This window comes from Elaeis guineensis, chromosome 11 (genome assembly GCF_000442705.2).
Source record: "Elaeis guineensis isolate ETL-2024a chromosome 11, EG11, whole genome shotgun sequence".
In the NCBI taxonomy this organism is placed as follows: Eukaryota; Viridiplantae; Streptophyta; class Magnoliopsida; order Arecales; family Arecaceae; genus Elaeis; species Elaeis guineensis.
Genome location: NC_026003.2, coordinates 116,106,692 through 116,128,968, shown reverse-complemented (window position 1 = coordinate 116,128,968; position 22,277 = coordinate 116,106,692). Strand labels below are relative to the sequence as shown.

Here is a 22,277-nt window from a genome sequence, read left to right as displayed (position 1 = left end):
GGTTCGGTTCTTTTTATCTATCCTTCTCACAGTCCTTGCATTGGTACTCCACAACAGAGCCTCCTTTGTGCTTTTGGTCTCTGGTTTTGGTTAACACTTTGTACTTTGTAATGCAATGCACCTGTTTCAGTGAATGGAATTACATCTCTTACCAAAAAAAAAATAAAAAAACAACAACTAAACTGGAAGGACCAACGAAATTTGTCTAGTTTCAGTGATGTATTTTTTAATTTTTTAAGTATTTATGTTAGAAGAGGTTCCTGTCCCGACAAACAGTTGACACACCCTTGTCAGCGAACGGGTTGCTTTTGGTGGCATGACCGCATGAAATCGAGGTTGGTGCTCTAATTGCTTTTTTATGTATTCCTGAATACTGTGATGTGCGATGTAGCATAGATTTTAATTGCATTGGGTTAACGTTGCGGTTGGACACATGTAGCCTAAACATGACGAGGCCGGGCTGGCTAGCCGCTACCCCAATTACTTGGATCTTCTTGGGTCAGAACAAATTTCAAAATTTTTATTTTAAAAAATATTTTTTAATAAAATATTTTAAAAATATGATAGCTTGAAAATTATTTTCAAAATTAAGGTTTCACCGTCACCTCAGTTGAAATCGTATGTTGAACCCACGATTTCAAATTTATAAAGTTGTTGGGACAATTCAACCGACTCCCGATTCTGACTATAGATCGGCCTCATAAACACAATATACTGACTAACAATCAGTTGATCAATCGACAGTCGGCTATTCTCAATTATCAACAGACAATTTAGTTAATTTCCGACGGAAGACCATCGGCATGTCAGAGTTACCGACCGATGATCATTCGGACCTCCATGACTACCGACATACTACTATTATTGATATATAGTCGATTTACTTGAAACTGCCAGCGTAGAAGGTCGGAACGTGATCAATGACAGATATAACCATCCATCCCATGATTACATAATGCTTGAATATGTGGAATTTACGTGTCTAACTGTTATGAACAGTTATCGACTACATGTTACAATTATTAATGGATATAAACAATCCATTAACTACATGATTATAGCATGATAATTGGGATAATTACCCTTTAGTACCATAAAAAGTGAGACCACATGCTCGACGGTTATATCTGAATAACCTATAAAAGGAAGATAAATGAACAGCATTGGTAAGACAATTCTGGACTGAGACTCTACCATTTCAAATATTCTTAATCTGTTGTTCACCACTCCCCACTAACTTAAGCATCGGAAGGTTTCCGTCGGACACAATTTCAATAAGTGTGGATTTCATTTTGCAGTGCTCTTCACCGACGACAGGCGCAACAGGAGATAGGCTGCAACAGATTGGCATACCAGAAAGGGACAGTATACAAGCAACCATGCCAAAAATCAGAGCTCAACATTCAATAGGATCTGCGAGGCAATCTTCTCGATGAAAAGATATCCCTCTCCCATCCCCATTGGCAGAGCCTAGCTCTTCGCGTCCTGTGGTTACCACAGACGCACAAATTACTGTATTAATGCAGCAATTGAAGGTATTAACAGAGGTAGTCTAAAACCTCCAGCAGCAACAAACTCAGCAGTAGCAGCAGCTATCGGTTGAGGAGCTGGTAGCTCAGTCAGTGCTATCTAGGCATAGCCGCTGTCCACCACGACGTTCATCTTCCTCATTTTCAGAGCGACGATCGTCTCGACACTCTAATCGAGACGAACAACCGTATTCTCGATACTCCCATCGTACCGCCCACTCTTCACAGCATTCTCCTTCTTCTTCCCATGTATATAGTATCAGGAAAGGAAGAAAGCTGCGTACACCTTCTGTTTCTCCATCCTCAAATTCTTTGGGGGGTTCTACCCTCGGATTGTCCCGACAATGGTGGCTTGATGACTACAAATGCAAGTTTAAAAAGATCGACTGCCAGCTTGCCCGACTTTAGGTGGAAGGTTAAAAATCTTTCCTCGACAACGCTTCTTCCAACTGAGGCACCATCTGCTGAAGATGGGACGGCGAGAGACGATGGAGCTGCGGCAGAACCATCGACGGCTCAATCAGTGGAGGTTCGAGTCAGAGCGAGAGTCATGACCGAACCCGAGCAGTTTGCAGCTGCGCCAGCTATTTCTTCAGTGGAACATTCTCGGGCGTAGTCAAGCACTGACTTCCCGACGGTCTCAAGCATGGGACCACCGATCAAAGATTGAGGGAAGACACTGGCAACTTCAGCCGATGACGGGTCGTCTGCGGGCCTTCTCATATTTTTTGACATCAAGATTTTCGAGGATGAGTCGGCCTTGACCAATCCAGCATTAGCCAAGCGGTTCATTGAAGCCGCTCTTCTCCCGACAGATAGGAAGAACAGGAAGAATCGGACGATATTCGAAATATTCTCTTCCTTCTATCCGACGATACTTGAGGTAATATTCCGACATTCATTGTTGGGACAATTCAACCGATCCCCGATTTTGGCTATAGATCGGCCTCACAAACACAATATACTGACTAACAATCAGTTGATCGACTGACAGTCGGCTATTCTCAATCATCAATAGACAATTTGATTAATCTCCGATGGAAGACCATCGACATATCAGAGTTACCGATCGATACTCATTCGGACCTTCACAACTACCGACATATTACTATTACCGACATATAGTTGGCTTACTTGAAACTGCCGGCGTAAAAATCAAGAACGTGATTAATGGCAGATATAACCGTCTATCCCACGATCATATAATGTCGGAATATGCGAAACCCACGTGTCTAACTGTTATGAATAGTTATTGACTACATGTTACGACTATTAATGGACATAAACAGTCCATTAACTATATGTTATGGCCTGATAATTGGGGTAATTGTCCTTTAGTGCCATAAAAAGCGAGACTACGTGCTCGACTGTTACATCTGAATCACTTATAAAAGGGAGGTAAATGAACAGCATTGGTAAAACAATTCTGGACTGAGATTTTGCCATTTCAAATATTCTTAATCTACTGTTCTCCACTCCCCATTGATTTAAGTATCAGAGGATTTCCGTCGAACATAATTTCGGACCGTGTGAATTTTATTTTGCAGGTACTCTTCACTAGCGATAGACGCAACGGGAGATTGACCGCAACAAAAACTATCTGATGTAGGCTAAAAAATTTAAAATTGTGGGCTCAACCCACGTTTTTACTGAGCCCACGGTTTCATTGGAGTTATTATTTTAAAATATTATTTTTTTCTAATTTTTTTAAAATATTATATTATTATTATTGAAAAATAATATTTTAAATTAATAATAATAATAAAATAATAATATCTTTTTAGTTTTTTTTTCTCCCTAAATATTTTATTTTAAAAAAAAAAATAAAAAATTTCTCCCACCTCTGATGCGCATGCTCCGCTCGCACCCCCATCCCTCACAGCACCCCTCCGCTCCACTCCACGGGTCTGCATTTGTCACCAGCGCTCTCACCTCTATCCACTACAAAAAAAAAAAAAAAAAAAAATTTCTCGTGCTCGCTCCACTCGCGCCCCCCCACCCTCCTGCGGTGCCTCTCCATCCCATCCTGCAGATCCACATCCATCACCACCGCCTCCCACCCCCGGCTCCATCTCCATCCGCCATAAAAAAAAAAAAATCCTTCCCCCACCATCCTCGCACCCCCAAACCCCTCTCTGGCTCAACATCCCTCCACCACCCTAACCCCCCCTCTCTCCCTCTCCTTCTACTTTGCCCGGGCACCAACCCCATGCGCACCCCCAACCCCCTGCCCAGCGCCCGCACAGCTCCTCGATGCCCGCCCGTCATCTGCCGCAGAAAAAAAAAAAAATCATAGATATAATTTTTGATTTTGGATTTGCTTGAAATTTTACGTGGTGGTATGGTAGGAAGGAAAATATTTTTCAACCGACCGTAAATTTAAAATATTTTATTAAAAATATTATTAAAAAAAATTGACACTAGTGCGAGCCTGTGTACCATATTCCCAACTGCATTGGAATGGCGAATGGATTGTTGACCGGGACCGGTACTCTAAAAGTTACGTCATGATTTCTGTCACGCCGGACCACAGCCATGAAGTTTTTCTTTTTGTTTCTTTGTTTATTTTTTTGATAAAGGAGAGTGAAATTGTATCAGAGCAAAGAAAGGTAGACAAAGTATGGACTTACAAACAGTCCCAAAAGTGGTAAAAAACCACATAATAGACCTGGACAGTAATCACATGTTACGTGCAGGTAAGTGCGAAGTAGGAATAAACATTCATGTATGCATATATATCTCCTGGCACCAGAATTTGCATATGCTCAAAGCTTTTTTTTTTTTGGTAGAATGCTCAAAGCCTTTGATGGTGCCTCCTTAGAACACTTTTGAGAAAAAAAGGCAAGTATAGTCCAACAGCAAATCTACCATGTATTTTGACAGCAGCTAGCATCTGAATCATCTTCGTTATCAAATCCAACAGTAGATATGAGGTTAGGAACCAAAACCTTCCGTTGTTGTTGTAAAAATTCCTCAAGCCCTTACTCGTAAAAATATATTTCATCGGATTAAGAATTCTATAAATTAATATTTCTTCCTATATGATCATATTGGTTCATGTTTTTCCGTCGCACTGGTAATGCAAACTTCCCGCAAGCCGATTTTAATTAGACGATAACCATCTCACTTCCCACCGTGCTCGCGCCAACATGAGGCCAAATTTAAGGCGTTAATCGGCTTGGGTGCTGCCCCTCGGATTCCCTTCCTTTTCCTCTTACGGCCACAGTGACGGCTGCGCACCGTACAGGCCCACTTTTAATGCCAAAGATACAAATAGTTTCTGCTTTGAACGGCGTGCATCGCAGGGGAGGTTTTGCAGCAGAGGATTCACCGTATCTCTGTGGGTGGATCGCCGGATGCTGTCCGAGCGTGCGAGGTATGACTCATCGTTATCGCTAACAGCCGAATTCGTATCTCCAACAGGACGCGTCCGGACCGGTCCGTGTCAGCCGGAATGAGAGAAATATCGCAGTCAATTTTTCCACAGGAGTCGCGGGACACGACAAAACCGCATCTTGGGGCGATTCTGAATTCGAAGACGAGTAATCACATGTAGAACATATAGACAAGCGGTAATGAAGGCAGCAGTATGGGCGGGGCCCGTCCGCGGGTTCGCCTTTTTGTTTTATTTCTTGGATTATACTTATATTAGGATGGTGTGAGCGTTCGTATATATATATTTTTTTTAAAAAAAAAGGGCCGCAGTGTGGCTCCCTTACTTTATGTATTTGTGATTTGGGTGGTTTTGTTGAATCCAAGGAGAATTATTGATGACTCCAGGAGATGCCATGTTTAATGGGGTGGAGTTAATAGAGTTGGTACGCTAATCTCTCTCACTCCTCCCATCATTAAAAAATGATCTGCATCACCATATAATGTACATGTCTAATAGCTTTTTTTTTTTTTTGCAAGAAGAACTGTTTTTTGTTTGTATTTGCAGGAAAGGCCGTTTAATTTTTCTGGGAACAAAATGCATCCGGCAACATCACTCTCTTTTTATCCTATCTAGAGAGAGAAAAATGTGCCATAGTTTGAATGACGCACGGCATATTTTGGAATTTAAGATTTAAAAAATATCTAAAAACAATTTGTTAGGGTTTCAAGGGATTTATTCCGGCGCCCCAACCTAAAGAGTTTGAATCCTACTTTGGGACCAGCAACGGAAGTCAAGGGATGTAGATCCCGTATCCATTGTTCACATCTTTGCTTCCAAGAATTGAATTATTATAATGAAGCAAACCACGTTGGAAGTCTTGTAGGTGGGATCTCTACCTCATACAATCATCAGTAGGCAAGTCTCTTGTTGTGCAATCTTTTTCTTGCTTGATTGACCAATTTGTCTTTGATTCTCATCTTTTGTCCAATTAATGTACAAGTAATGACGTTTAACATTAGCATTCTGGTTCTAGGGTTTCATATTTATGTTTGTTTTGGTAGTCAGGCCCAATCTTCATTTGGTTTGGGGTTTTGATGCCCAAGTTTTGTTGAATTGATGTAGTGTTCATAAGCAACTAACGAGATTCCTGATAGTTGAGTTCATTTTTTATACCCTTTTATTTTGGATATTCATGTATATCTTTTAAGCACCCATCACCTTTGAAAGGTTGAGTAGATGAGGTGCAATTAGAATAGATGCATGATATTGCTAAAGATGTCAAAAAGTGAAACAACAAGCATAATTTCATATTGTAAATCACTAGGTTGGCTCTGTTCAATAATTATTGAAATACTCAACGTAGGTTAATGTTGCAAGTGGATCAAATATACGTGTCAAAGGAGGAATAGCTTGTTAATTCTCAATTTTTATGTAGAGAATTTATACATTTAAGCTATGATATTTATCACCAAATCAATTGATGGCAATAGCTTGTTGCATCTCTCTATTAGCACTAACGACACCAATATCCTTTCACTAAAACACAAACTCAGTCTATGCACATTTATAACATCTTCTAAAAACTAACGCTTCTCTCATGAAAAATAATCGTCGGAGCATATTTTTGTGGATCAATCATCAAGACGAGCACAATAAATAAAATCTATAGTAATATGTTTCCGTGATTGATGGGGTGCATGGCACCCGGACATGAGATAATTTCTCCATCCCCCACACCTCTACCTCCCATCCACGCTGTTAACGTATCCGACATGAGTAATAAATTCAGCCGTGCTCTTACACTTGGCATCCCACACTCCACTGGCCGTTGCAAAATTGAATAATGACAGGTGGCAAAACCAGTCATCATCAAAACTATACGGATCAGGGAACAAGAGAGTACGCCTCCAATTTGGTGAAACCAAAAAAGCAACCGTTATACTCACCCGCGGCACAGCATTAACTCTCCATCCCCAGGAACTTCTCATTCGTACGTTAGTCATTGTCGACTCCACCCAACGGCTCATGTAGGGGGAACAGCTTTAGCTTCCACCGAACCGTCGGCAGTACCCTGCGCACGCCATTCAAAGGTCCCCTCCCCGACCTTGTTACCGTCCCCCTTTCCCCCCTTCCCTTTTTCTCTCCCCTTCTTTCTGGCGATCGATGGCGTCGGTTGCATTAACTCTGGGCATTGAAATCCCCAACAACCTTCGGTCCCCACGGCATTCAATCGTTGCGGTAATTCAGCTGGGCTCTTCTTCGGCTATGGCCACCTTAGCGAGGCCGAGACCTCTGCCGGCTCCCGTTTCCACTCTCTGTTTTAGCCAACTGATCCGACATCAGTCCCGAGATTTAAAGAGACGCCATTAATGAACGAACCCCCATCTTGCTTGTAGCTGAAGACCCTCGGTATGCTTCTTTTCCAGGTTTTATGACCATGTGAATCAGATATTTATACTATAGCGCTGTTTTAGCTTGACTTGTTTGGTTGCAGGTGGTGGAGACCTGGGGATAGAAGAAGGGGGAGAGGGAGGAGGAATGGAGAGAGAGGAAGTTGCTACGGATGCAAAGAATGAGGAATGCGTGGCTTCTGTTTCTAAGATTTCTTCTAGTTGTTCTCTGCGTCACAAGCGCTCTAAAAGGTGCGATTTTTATCGAGGTTCTTCTGATTCTGATGTTTTTCTTGGTCGAGATGATGAATTGGGTGTTGTATGTGGGTTATTTCATGTTTTTAAGGTTCCCGTCATCCCAAAACAGACTGCTTTTGGGAAGGTTAGAGATAATGGGTGGTTGTGTCGTTTTTGCTGCCATGCATTAATCTTGTATAGTTAGTTCTCGGATGTATCCCGAGGGACAAGTTGCATAATTGCTTATTTTTGTCCAATGTTACTGGTTCCCTAGTGATTTTCATGTTTTAAAATTTTGATTAGACAAACATGATTATTTTCTTGTTTGCATCCTAGTTCAGATGGTGAAATTTTCATCTAAGATAATATGAATCGGAAAGAGCGCTATTAGTGAGTATTTCATTTGAATTCAGGTTTTGTGTTGTTAACAGTGCTCCTGGGATCTTGCTATTGCTTGTACGCCGTGTATTGTACTTGAGGAATTTCATGATTTATGACTTTCTGATTGAATTGATCGGCCGATCTTTCAGTGATGATGATTGTGATCTTCAGATGCATAATTGTTGATTTCTAGGAGGAATTTTCTGTGTAAGAAGTTTTGGGCACTTCAGCTCTGTCATATAAACTTTTGTTTCCCATAGGCTGGTTATTTTGAAAATGTGGGTGATTGGTCGAATTATGCTGATTTGAAATTTCTCTACTACCAATTAACTTGGGGATACATTTTCTGACCTTTGGTATATAACTCTTTTCCATTCAGCTACCTCCAGTGGTATCTCTTTTTACAAACCGCATGATTTTCTAGGACAAACCTATCTGGTTACCCTTTGTCTTAGGTAACACCCAGGATGGCCAAGATTGTTTTTCTTAATAGAAAACCTAATCAGACATGAAAGTTTACTTTTCTATCCCATTTACCGCTTGACATAATTCATTCTTAAGTACTTATTTTCTACACACATATGCTACATGTACTGCTCCATAAATTGCTTGTTGCTAGCAACAAGGGCTTGGACTGTGTTTCAAGACATGAGTATACTGTGAGGAAAGGTGACTACTTTTACACAATCAACTAATCTTGGCTTGACAATCAGCATGTTAGAAGACCTGTTTACTGAGAGTCATACAGGATTCAGTTTCTCTAATAGTTCTAGGCTTGGATCATGACAGAAAACTTGATGTCATACATTAGTCACTTTTTATAGGCATCATTATGACCTTTATTGTACAAGCATGCTAGTTTTCCTTACAACAACATAGTGTTGGTACCAACAAATGAAGCCTCAAAGTCAACCCAATATGCTTCCCAATTTTGGCAGTCTAGAATAGGATAAGAAGATAATGCCACACGTTTCTTGCTTTTGGACAATCTTTTATTTTTGCATTTGTTGTCTTTTCTTGCGTTTTTTCTTTCATTCATTCCTTTTTGCAAATAAAGGACTGTGTTACGTGATTTCTTCAGTAACCTACAGACATAAGTCAATCAGTGAAAAATTCATGCTTTACTATCATTTTCAATGCAGGCCATTTCCTAATGGCCACCCCTTCCTCATGTTCTCTTCATCAAAATTAATGTTTTTACTCTTTGCTATTCACTGATTAACCCAAAACTTATGTACGTATCTCAGTTTTAAGTATAATAATCATCTCCTTTAAATGACAAAAATGCACTTTTAACATGGGTACCAATATGTCATCAATGAAAACAACAACAGACTGTCCAGAAAAAAGATTGAGCACTTAATTTGTTAATTGCATGAATGTACTTGGTGCACTAGGGAGCCTGGATGAAATTACTGGCCATTCATGCAAGGCCAAACCCGATTTGCATCATGAGCCCCAACTTATATAAGATACTAGATTTTTAATGTGCTTTTGCAAATCATCTTCTTCTTTATCATTTATATGCAGACCTTCATTTTTTCAAATTTACAACTTATTATATGCATTATGCCAATTTTCCCCAACAACCTCTTGTCATTGACTACTATCATAAAAACATGTGGATTCAAGTGCTGGTATTGATTGACTTAACTAGTGATATAAAAGTACAAACTTACCTTCAGTCATGTTTTTAATCCAATCATCCAAATTCCCCTCTTTTCCTCCTATAGAATTGGCCATCTGCCTCTCTCTTCTCTACATGATGATGGAACACTGTCTAAAGATGCCGATGGAATGAAGGGACAAGTCTTATTTGCTGAGAAACTTGACTTAGAGGAGTATCGGCAATATTGGCAAAATATAAGTGTTAAACTGAAAATATGGAAAAGGTCAGTCTTTGTTGAGAGTAAAGGATAATGGATGGTGTTATTTCCAAAAAAAAAAAAAAACAACAACTTTGAGACTAACTCAGACTCTTTGACTGGGCTCGGACAACTATTGATTCTATTGCCTAAGGCAACTTTAAATCTCAAACCTGATATAAGTGATAACTCTGAATTTCAGACTGCTTTCGACCACTTTGCCAATTGTTTTGTGCAACAACCTAAGCCATCAATACATTTTGGGGGTGATCAATTACTTTTCAACCACTTGTCAGAATTGGTTGTCATGGTAACCAGTTGAAAATTAAGGTTTCTGGAAGCAATAAAGGACATATCATAGTGATCTTTCTAGCTAGGGTCCTCTGACTTAGCTTTGTTTGATCTGGATTTTCCCAAGTCATCAAATAATGTTCCACATCAGTTGACAAAGTAAAGACTCTTGGACAAATACATGATGGTGTATCATATTAAAAAAATGCATCTGTTAAATAGTGAACATTGAAGAAGTAATCCATTTCAGGGCAAGTTACTGCCAGTGCAAGTCCAAATTCAAACGACATTTTGTTCAGTTTTGATGGAAAAGTTTCAGACTATGAATCCTTTCCAGGTTTCATCAAGCTAAGTTCAAGCTGTATATTGGTAAGCTTGTAAAAGAGGATCTCTATGACAAGCTGTAAAAGCGTCCATGCAAGATCTGGTAAAGATGTAACTTGGATCTCTGCAGGTTGAAGTTTACATTGTCAAAATTTGCATGCTAAAGACAGTATGAATATGATCCTATTTATGCAGTTGGCACACTTGTATAGGTGCAAAGAGGATCATGCTTTTTGCAATATGAGCATTTTCGACTGTAATACAAAATGTTTTTTTGGTTATAGAAGAACTAAAAATTTAGGCGTTACTACTAACGTTCCAAGTTGGTAAAAAAAAGAACAATGGACCAGACAAAAGACAACTTGCAAGCGATGACACTGATGTGAATATGACATTATTGGACCAGAAAGTGGTTAATCAGTAAATACTAACCATTACTCATCAACAGACACATGATGAAACATCTCTAAGAATTATATTTGGCATGTTACTTGAAATATAGAAGTATTACATTACTTTCCTACATCAGCATGGGTGAAGATTCAGGTTCTGGAATCTATTCTTAGTTAGAATTCAGGCACTATGATAGTTTGATATACTTTATTCCATATCTAAATGATTTATCATTTATATTTAAGATTCCTTTGAGTCAGTAAAGGCTACATGAATTATGTTCAGTTTAAACAAGGGATTGAAGTTGTGCCAAGCATGATGTAGACTTTACAAAAAGGATACTACATACTATAATTAATTTGTAGATTGTTAAAAATTTTTCTTTTTTGAGGTGGATTCTTTATATTTCCTGATCTGCCCTCCAGTGGATTGCACCAGCCTCATCTTACCATTTTCTTCCTTGTTTCTTCTCCTTCACTTTCTCTTCTACTTACCATCTCGGGGCTTGTCATCATTGCAGTGGTTGCATCCATATCTGCATTATAGTACAATCTATGAAATGCCTAAGAAGTATTAAGGTCTCACCTATTTCATGTCCACCTCTTATTTTCCTGCATGTCATATTAAAGCATACCACCAGCATCGAGGCTAGCCTTGTTTATTGAATTCTAAAACTTTTCAATGTGTTGACAATGCTAGTATATTCTGAAATTTACTTTTGTATATCTACCATATGGAAATTTATATTGAAAGAATCAATCACCTTAGTTAAATTACTCCAGAACTTAAACATTATTTTCCTTCTGCAAGGCTGAATGTCTTTCTTCATACTCCTTGTTGCTAATGATCATAGAACAATTGTTTTCCTGTTCAGTGCATCTGATAGGAACCTAAATAGTGCAAAACATGGGACTTTGCATTTCATGGGAAAGGATTGCAATGAATCTAAGGTGAGATTTCCAAAGTGTATTTTATCTGATTAATTCAGAGAATTATGCTGTATACTATTATCTTGCTTGGATGCCATACCCCTTAAAACATAGTTTGATGAATTTGTGAAACTGAGAATTGCTCCTTGCTTATTTCATCATTTTTCTGACCACTTTGGATAATGATGTCAACTTACGGTTCTGTGAATCAGGATTCAAGCAACAAAGTCAGCAAGACTTCATCAAACCACCGAGCTTCCTTGGAAAATGATGTAAGAAAAAATCTTAGTAAAAAATCTTTGTTTTTCTAGGCTTTACTTTCTATTTTATGGTAGATGTAGGCACACACATGCAAATACATTTTGGTTCCAAACACAACTTTCAATGATCAATGCCCTTGATCAATTTATTTTAAATGTATGGGGGTATTTTTGTCATTTGGCTCATGCCATCGATATGCTAAAAACTGAAGCAATCATTGCATGAAAAACATGCATTGATGTCATGTGAGAAATGGTAAAGAGAACCTCATGCACGTTAAACTATAAGTGTAATATATGGGAGGTAAGCTTGTTCTTTGCCCTAGATTAACTCAGAAAGTTGGTCTAGTGGGAATAATAGCATTATATTTCTATCCTATATATGCTACATGTTATGGGAGGATGGCATCCTTAGTCCCACATTGATTGTGAGTCAAGGAAGACTCTGACTTATATGAAATGAGATCTTTTCTCCCCTTAGCGAGGCACCTTTTACCTAAAACAAAACCGCAAGGCCCAAGACGGCACCTGATATGGACCAGAGGCCAAAGCAGACCATATCTCGTCAAGACGGACGCAGAGACTGAGCTATCCGAGCTCTTGATTGCAATATTGGTGCCATCTGTGATAATCAGCTTCCTGCCCACGCACACAAAGTGTCCTTCGATAGGGGATACTGTTATGAAAGGATGACACCTTTAGTCCCACATTGATTGTGAGTCAAAGGAGACTTTGGCTTATATGAGATGGTGTCTTCTCTGCCCCTAGCGAGGTGCCTTTTACATAGGACAAAATCGTGAGGCTCAAGATGGCATTTGATATGGATTATAGGCCAAAGCGGACAATACCTTGTCAAGATAGGCACAGAGACTGACTCATCTGAGCCATCCGAGCTCTTGACTGCAACACTACATGTGAAGTGCCTCTTTAGTCTTTCCAATATCGAAAGTCCTTGGATTGATAGAGAAACTGCCATAAAGCATATATATGTTTGCTTGCTCACATTCACATTAGTAAACAAGTCATTCATGTGGTGTGTATAGTGGGTCAGAAGAAGAAGCATGGTGTAGTCTAATGTGTCTGTACATATGCTCTTGCTGTTGTCAATTAATCTCTTATTGCATTCTTTGAATGAGTTTGTGTTTATTTTATATACATAAGTTCAATAAATACATTAATTCTTGTGCAGTAACATCCTCATCTTTTGTGCTGTACTATATTTAATTGTCCACTTTAACAGGACTGCTGATTCACTCTCAAACTTGCTCCTTAGGTTAGTCATGTAGAGACTATATGTCAACACGGTAGCAGAAGAATTAACCTTGAAAAGCCTTAGAGGATGACAAATGAAACAAAAGCAACTGCAGACCTGCAGAAATTAGATATAGATTTATCCTTGGAGATACTAGAAAAGGTAAACAAAAGTGGTGAATAAAGGCAAGGATAATCGAAAAGGTTAGAATAGAGTAATGAAGAATGAGAATGAATAAGAGGAGAAAGAGGCTGTTTGGCCGTGTTACTTTGCCAGAACCACTATGTCCTTTCATTCATAGAATTTGGGTGCCATGACTTATGGGTAAATTATTGTATCACATTTATGAGCTTCGTTGCATGTGTTACAATACCATTTAGTGGGTCCATTGTATGTAGTTAAGGCCTAACAACATTAACACACTTTGTAATAATGCAATAAATATGAGAATCAAGATCACATACAGCAGGTCTTCAATTTGAAATGACTCACATAATACCGATGCATGCAGGGCATTCTATGTAATGCATAAGTCATTCTTGAAAATAAAATTCATACCAATAGGATCCTTTACATATGATGAATATAAATGAGTAACCTTGAGACAAAAGTAGTTAAATGCATCCTTTTCACATGAGGAGGGGAGATAATGTCTTGTTGAGTGTTGGATTGCATCATGTGCTAAACCATTCTATAAAGTCTTTAAGAAAAGCAATGGAGGCATAGAGATGTGTTGTTTAAAAATATTAGTAATTGTGGATATTAGGCTAAGAATGTAATTTTCCACAGATCAAACAACTACAGATGCATTTATATCAAGAGAAGACTATCAGATATGTGCTTGAAAAGGCAATTGGTCGAGCTTCTAGTACTTTATCTCCTGGACACAGACATTTCCCTGCTCAGGTACGATGAATGCCCTGTTGTAATTTTTTTTCTTAGCTGGAACATCATTAAATGGATATCTTGAATGGTACTAAGCAGGTATAATAGTAGTCTAGAATCATAGAATTCAAACTGATTCACCAAATGCTAGATTGATTATATTTATGACAAGAAATATTTTTTAATGTTGTTTTAGCCTGTTTCTATTCAATAGGTCATGGAAAACAAAAAGCTCCAGGATTTTTTCACTGACCTCAAAATAATATATTATGATTGGGGAGGTTTACAACTATATCTACCTTATGGAGGCACTTTAATTGTTGGTGCATGTAAAATATGAAAGGCGATGGTTTTAACATTTGTATGCCCACTACTAAATCAGCTAAGCTTGTAACTTCATCTAATTAACCTGTGAAGTCCTTTAATAAATTTTGAGGGTTGAATTCTCCTTTAAATTCTCATAATAAAAGTCCAGGTTGAATTTATTGTTGCATGTGATCATATCAATATAATTCTGCAACAGATTGTTTGTTCCTTGAAAAATGCAAAAGTCAGCATTAAGTTGATCCTTTATGCCTTTAAACTCCATGGAGAAAGAATTTGATAAGCCCTTCCAGCCTTCCAGGGCACGGTTAAACTTCGCAGCTACTTTATTATAAGACATAACGAACATGCAGTTTTGGTGTGACTTGAAGTAGGCCTGTGGTTCAGCTTAATCCAAACTTGGTCCGAACTTGTTGTTGCATTGGCATGGCATTTGCTCAGTATATTAGGCTGGACCTAATATGGACTCTACCTTGCATTTTTTTTCACCATTGAAAGTAGGATTTTCATTTCTTTGTCGTGAGTATTTGAAGCACGTGGTTCCACAAAATCCAGGTTCAGATGCCAAAATAGCTTGATGAATGGACCTGAGCTATGCACCCTAGCCAGTCTTGTATAATGATGATGGTGAACAACTATGAAAGGTGAAATGCTCCATATGTGCACTGTACTTGGCAAAAGGCGACTTAGAAAAATATAGCTCTGCCATCATCTTACCTGAGTTCCAAATGTTGGAATACAGGAATCCACAATGGGAGGCAATAGCCAATTCGGCTCACTCAAAATTGGCTATAACCAGCCAACCAGCTTTAGCTCAGCTGGTTGGCATCCCTCTTTACATGGGAGAGGTCCAGTGTTTGAACCCTGGTGGTGGCATTCCCGTATTTCTGACAAAAAAAAATGAAAAAAGGGAAAATGGCTATAACTCTGCAGGAATCATATCATACAAGATGCAAGGGACATGGTGTATGCTTACTCAGGATATAAATATGGACATGTGTGTGTGCGTTTTTCTTTTTCTTTTCTGGAGAAACATGTTTGTGTGATTGGATCCTTTTTTGGTCTTGTTACAGCATAAACAACCTTTCGCCATCTGTTTGTATGTAGCATTTGCAATATATCAAGGAGATAATATTACATTTTGATCAATTGGATTTTGGGCACCATAACTTAGATCATGTGTGGACTGTGGACAAAGGCATGGTGAAAAAGAAATGAAAAAGGAAGTGCATTTCAAATTGCTGATACTTGTTTACCATTTTATATTCTTTCCTTATTTCTACTCCCCATCTTATGGCATTTGTTTGGTGTGTATTCTTTTCTCTTTTTTATGCTTATAAGTAGCAATGTTGATTCTTGCTAGTTCAGGAGGCCAGTATATACTACCTGTTTATGGTAAAGATTCAGAATGATATTAAAATGCACATAAAACTTAGTTTTCTAATATGAGATCACAAGAAACTCTTGATTTTTGTCTTTGAGATTTAGGTCCTTTGGTTCTTTATGAAATCCTTTACTGCTTCAAACCGGTTTATGGTCTTTGACTGTTGTCCCAAGGAGTTCTGACGTCCTACCACCAATCCTGCATTTGCTTGCTGCTTTCTATATCACATCACGTTAGATATCTGATACTTCTTTAGGCGGCTCTCTGCCAAATGCAGTGGAGGCCGAGCAACCTAACTTTTGTCTGACCATCTAAAAGAAAGTTATTCAACGGTTATGATCTAAAGCTTCTGAAAGTCCAATATGTCTATGGTCATTATTTACACTAGAGAAAGCAGGCTGCATGGGGGCTAAGGAGAGCAGTTTGGTGAATGGATGCGATCTGCCACGAAAGGTATTCGAATAAATAGCTATACTCCAGCATAAGAAAGGATGGTGGTTGGAGTAAGGCAGTGATATTACACGACAATGATCTAAATTTTGTATGAAATGTTCTTAATTGGTGTAAAAGTCCTATCTAATTTAAGTTCCGTAGTAGAATATCAACCGACCTCAATTTTGATCACAACTTTCTATTTTATGTGGAAGGCCTCGCCCTGACAGTATGGATGCAGTGTTGATATTAATCAGAAAAACCTTTATTACTCTTAAGTTGTTTTCCAACTTCCAAAGTCTATTATTTGCTTAAGTTCTCATAAACATTGAAGTTCATCCATAATGGAAATTGTCAAGTTCTCATGTTATTGACTATCACTATTAAATTAATTGTCACAGAGATTTTATATTTCTAATAAAGTGCTAATTAATCTGCAGAATTCTGAAAAAACAAGTATCTCTTAAAAGGTATCTTCCTTCAACTTTTGGGATATAAAATCTTTCTGAGAATTTGCTGAAGAGATCTACTCAGAATGATGATCGAATTCTGTCTGATGTGCTCTGCATGTGCATTTATTTATACGTGGCATGCGAAGTGGGTGGGGGATGAAAAATGAAGATGGTCATGGGACCAACAGAAGATATAACTCATGAATACCATGATATAAATCAAGAGAAATAAAGTTCGAGTGTAGACTTATCCTAGGATCAAGCTGTCCAGCTTACTTATACTTTCTAGAAGTCATCAGGACATTTTGTCTATTCTAAATAGAATGGTTGCTTTTGACAAGCTGGATATCATACTTTTATGGTTATATTTATTTTTAAACAACATTTGTTTGACAACTTCTTCACTCTTTATGCTTGATTTTTTTTGTGTGTGTGTGAGAGAGAGCGGGAGGGAGGGAGGGAGGGAGGGAGATGATCTGTTTCTGTTGTTTAGTTAGGAGCTATCAACTAACTGAAAATTAATAAGAATCGAAATGGACGTGACTCTACAATGTAAAGAGCTCATGATAGAGAACTATACTTATAGAAGGTGCATTTTTTTGTGCAATATTTTGCTTATCACTTTTGGGCTTCCCATAATTAGAATGATAACTAATTTGATCTTCCATGTAGGAAAGATTTTTTTCTTAAATATGTTAATTTTCCATTGTTCCCTGCATGTTTGCAATTAAGTTATTCAATTTTCGTTGGACTCCTTTGTTGGTTGTTGCAATATGATAACCACAATAATCAAGAGTTGCCCTAATTTTCTTTGATTATCTCTAAGTAGATTTTGGATGGAAATAACTTAGGATTTTTTTTTTCCTCATTCTAGACAAGGGAACTTATTGCAGAGATCGAGTTACTTGAAGAAGAAATAACAAATCGTGAGCAACATGTTCTTTCTCTCTACAGAAGTATCTTTGACCAATGCATTAGTGGGCCATCATCAGCACAAAGTTCAGGCATGGCTTCTCCTGCTCACACAAAAAGTGGAGCAAGGAAGCACCCAAGCATAATATCAAGTGCATTTTGCTCCTCAAAAAAGTTCCCCTTGCAACCCTTTCAGCTTTTGGCTTCCATAAAAGAGTCTGGGAAAAGTAATCCATTGCTCAAGCCCAAGGTCAGACGTGAATCACTGTCAAGTGAAAACTTGAATGCCGGTTTTGGTAGCAACTCCTCAGATCCTAAGAAGGTATGGTATGTGTGACATGTCTATAGCTCTTACCATATTATGTTCCACTGCTGCTTGTACCTAGGGATATTTAAAAAGCAATCACCATTTAGTTATAACATGTCAGTGCATATATCAACGTTAGCAAGATTTACTGTATCATGTATTATGCCAGTATCAGTCAGCATTTTCTTACCTACAAATTTTGCTTATGTTGGTTCAATTTTTGCTATGTTTCACTTCTCCAATCATTGGACCTTCTCTATCTCACCCTTTTTAAGACATTCTGCTAATGCCATAGGTTGATGAAATATTTTATCGTTGATTTCAATTCCATGTTAAGCTAAGGACTCTTCATGCAATCTCAATCTTTTTGCATAGGACTTCTGGTTATAGTGCACAAGGAGAGGTACACCAAAAACTTGTAGCATAATGTCTTTCTCATTTTAAGAAACATGATGTGATGAAATTTATGCGGTTGAACAGTTGTTGCTTGCTGTCAAGTGCAACTAGATGAGGACATTGTTGCTGCAGATATAGACCTTAGCTTATTGATATTCAAGCTTCCTTGCAAGCATGGGCTCATTGTGGGATCCTTCCAAAGAACAGATTCAGGCTTGAACCTTGACATCAGCTCGAACACTCAGATTATCCATCAATATAGGAGCATAGAATTGGCATTTGCCATTTTGATAGTGCCACATAGCAATTGGAAGCTTTAAGAATTAAGACCGTAATGATGTGAGATAGCTTAACAATAGGCCAATTGCATGTAGGGGGTATACATTTTTGAATGTTAAGAAGACGAATCAAAGGATACATGAAAAATCACATGCCCTTGCTTGGTTGTGGAGAAGTCACATCCATGTGAATACATTACATAATATAAGGATAAGGACACTGAACCTTTTTTTATGCTTTGCATATTCTTTTTCCATCTGTGATCCAGCTGAGCATTTTTGAGACTTGTAGGCTCCATAACACGTGGAATAGATGATAGCAAGTTCCTCATTGAAAGACAGAAAAGCATTGTAAGAATATGATAGATGACTATTAGTGCAAAACCTTCTAGAAGTTGTATAAACATCCCATATCAGAAGCAAGATTGGTCCATCTCTGAAGTCCTCATTATAAAAATACTAGTTTAAAATCTCCCAGCAGAGGGAAGCCTAAATTTTTTAGAGGTCTCATAGCTAGTCATAATTTCTACTTGTATTTTCAGGGTTCAGAAATCTCTGTTACAAACTACTACATCTAAACAATTTATGGCTCTAATATTAGATATTTTTGTTCTTGACTAGTTTCCAGCTGCCAGGAGGAATTATTTGGCTCGCACTCTGAAAGACCATCTCTACGAGTGTCCAAGCAAAATATCTGAGGAATTGGTTAGATGCATGGCGGCTATATATTTTTGGGTACGTAGTGACTCATTCGAAAAGCCTGAAAAAGGCCGCTCGCCCTTCCTGTCAAGATCATCTACCAGTGTTATACTTCCTCGAAGAGGTACTGCAGATGAGCAGCAATGGTCAAGCAGATCCACAGTGGAAATATCTTCAATATCGCTAGACAAGATCCAATTTTCGAGTGCATCATATGCAATAAATAATTATAGGTTAGAACAGAAAATAGAGAAAATAATTTCCTGTGCTATTCTTTCATTCAAATCATTCAGAACTGCCTAAAATGTTTAGTCTTTTCTTTTGTTATTGTAGGCTGCTGGTGGAACAACTGGAGAGAGTAGATGTGAGTGTGTTGGAAAGCAGTGCCAAGTTGGCATTTTGGATCAATATCTACAATTCTCTCATTATGCATGTGGGTCTCATATTTTACAAATTGATGAATCTCAGCTTATATATCTTGGATGTAATTTGTATTTAGTCGACTAATTTCAGGCATACTTGGCTTATGGAATCCCCCATAGTTCTCTGAGAAGGATTGCTTTGTTCCATAAGGTATGAAAGCCTATTTTCATGCCATAATTCAGAGCTCTCTCAAAGAAATGTGCACCTCCCTGGATCAATCGGATGCGATACTGTGCTAACTGACATCTTTTAACGATACATATTTCTTCATTAGCCAAGCAGAATATGATTGTGTTTTCCATTGTCTTCCACTTAAGAGTTAAAATATGCAGCTGTTATAATTCTTTGGATCCTGAAATTGTTTATTTACTTTTAGTTGAAAGGCCCTGTTTTCAGAGTCATCACCAAAGCTGTCCCGAATGATTCTTATGTAATAGAACATAATGAACTGTATAACTTCTTTAACATACTTTTTCAAACTTCGAATAGGCACCATCTTGTTTACAATTTATGGATTATTTCTACATCTAAGTTATTAAAATGATATTAAAGCTATTTTTCCTTTATTTTTTCCTACTTATTTGCATGAGCTGCTTTTTGCTGAAGTGATACTAGAAAATCTTTTTGGATGTCTATTTTCTTCTCTTCTCTTTTCATTTCATTTCTTTTTTATTTTTGTTTTTACTATTCAATTGGTTCTTGCAGGCTGCTTATAATATTGGAGGACACATCATCACTGCCAACTCCATAGAGTACTTCATTTTGAGCTGCCGTACACCTCGAATTGGTCGTGTAAGCTCAACTTCTTTCATTTATATATTCAGTGAAATAATTTCACCTAAACTATCTGAATATGTGATTTTTCTTCCATGGGGACTGCATCCAGCAAGATTTATTTATATTTTTCTATCATGTTCTGGCTTGTGTCTTTTGCATTGCGTCAAGCGACGTTTAATGGCAGCTTTATCATTGCATTGTGTCTTTTGCTGATGTGTATCCACATCTCTCTAATTTTTTCAACTTTTTTGTTTTTTTTAGTGGTTTGAAACTATACTCTCAACTGCAATGCGGAAGAAATCTGGCGAAGAAAAGCAGCTCCTTGGGTCAAAATTTGGTGTCAATGATTCCCATCCACTTGTTCTCTTTGCCCTATGTACTGGAGCTTCTTCTGATCCTATGGTAATCTCCAACTCTTTCAAAAACATGCACCAACATCAAATTCACAAATCTCTTAAGCAGCTCTTATCACGTTGCAGCTGAGAGTCTACACTGCAAAAAATGTAACGGATGAGTTAGAGAAGGCCAAGAAGGAGTTCCTTCAAGCCAATGTGGTGGTCAAGAAATCAAGGAAGATTTTTCTACCAAAGATTCTCGACAGATATGCCAAAGAAACCTGCATAGGCTCCGATGATCTTCTTATCTGGGTGTCTCAGAACATAGATAAGAAGTTGCAGGAGTCAATCCAGAAATGCATAGATTCAAAGAACAAGAGAAAAGCTTCCCAGGTTATTGAATGGTTACCATACAGCACAAGATTTCATTATGTCTTTGGGAAAGATTTGACAGAAAAACCTTGTTGGGTGGAAATTTCTTGCCAATGATTCAGAAGTTAGTAAATTCTGTAACAATTTCAGGCCCAACTACTACATGTTGAAAAGCTAGATATCAAACACTGATCTGTGTGCATATTCCTTGCTGTCTCATTGGGCGCAGTCTGAGAGATTTTTCATCTTATCTATGGCTTAATTTTTTAAGATTGTGTTTGGTGCATTACCAGAAAATTTGAATTATAATTTCTACAATCTGAATAGCTTGTCAGTAATATTGATTATTAAAAATTTTGATTGACATATTTGATATGAGAATCAGGTTATTGATAATGTAACATCAAATTTTTTAAATATTTTTAAATCAAATTTATTAAAAATCACATCTCATGTAATTTTTTTTAATTTTTTTAAATAAAAAAATATATTATATATTATAATATATATTATATATTATATTATATATATAATATATTGTATTATATTATATATAATATTTTTTTTTCTTTCGCACACCATAACCCCCCAACCTTCGATTGCTCCGCCCCCGGCCCTTCAACAGTGCGTCTCCTGCATTGTCCCTACCTCCCGGCCGTCCGTGCCATCTCTTGTATCGTCTTTTGACCCTCCGACGAATCCACACCTCGTGCTTTCCGTAGTCATTTTCACCTACCTGCATCGTTGCCTCACTCGCGCCATTGGTCCCTTGCACCCCATCCTCTGCGGCCTCCCGTGTCGCATCCTGGCCATCCGCACTGTTCGTCAATCACTCGTGTTGCCCCTGTAGTCCCTCGATGAGGGCTATACCGTCGTGCTCTCTTTCTTTTTGAACGATCAGCTGCTCGCATTGCCTCCACAGCTCCTCGGTGAGGGCTACAATGGTGGTCCATCGATTGGTTGGTTTTCAGACATCGTTGGTCAGATTTGTAGAAGTGGGCGTTAGTTTTGGCTCCTCCTCTTTTCGCTGTCTATTGTGAAGAAGAAGACCGTGAGATTTTTTGAAGATATTTT

The 22,277-nt window shown here is 38.1% G+C and overlaps 1 protein-coding gene across 2 annotated transcripts; it reads left to right on the top strand.

Moving 5' to 3' along the window:
• Nucleotides 1–7,031: 7,031 nt before the first annotated feature.
• On the top strand, nt 7,032–21,473 carry LOC105053987 (uncharacterized). Of its 2 annotated transcripts, XM_010935348.3 has the most exons (12): nt 7,032–7,314; nt 7,400–7,547; nt 11,661–11,736; nt 11,928–11,987; nt 14,017–14,133; nt 17,579–17,938; nt 19,219–19,529; nt 19,630–19,729; nt 19,810–19,869; nt 20,425–20,511; nt 20,758–20,898; nt 20,976–21,473. In XM_010935348.3, exons 2-12 carry the CDS (start codon nt 7,444–7,446, stop codon nt 21,318–21,320), a joined length of 1,761 nt encoding a protein of 586 aa, XP_010933650.1. In that variant the 5' UTR covers nt 7,032–7,314; nt 7,400–7,443; the 3' UTR covers nt 21,321–21,473. The 2 variants fall into 2 exon arrangements, with proteins under 2 accessions (XP_010933650.1, XP_010933651.1); XM_010935349.3 differs by lacking the exon at nt 19,810–19,869.
• The last annotated feature ends 804 nt before the right edge of the window (nt 21,474–22,277 follow it).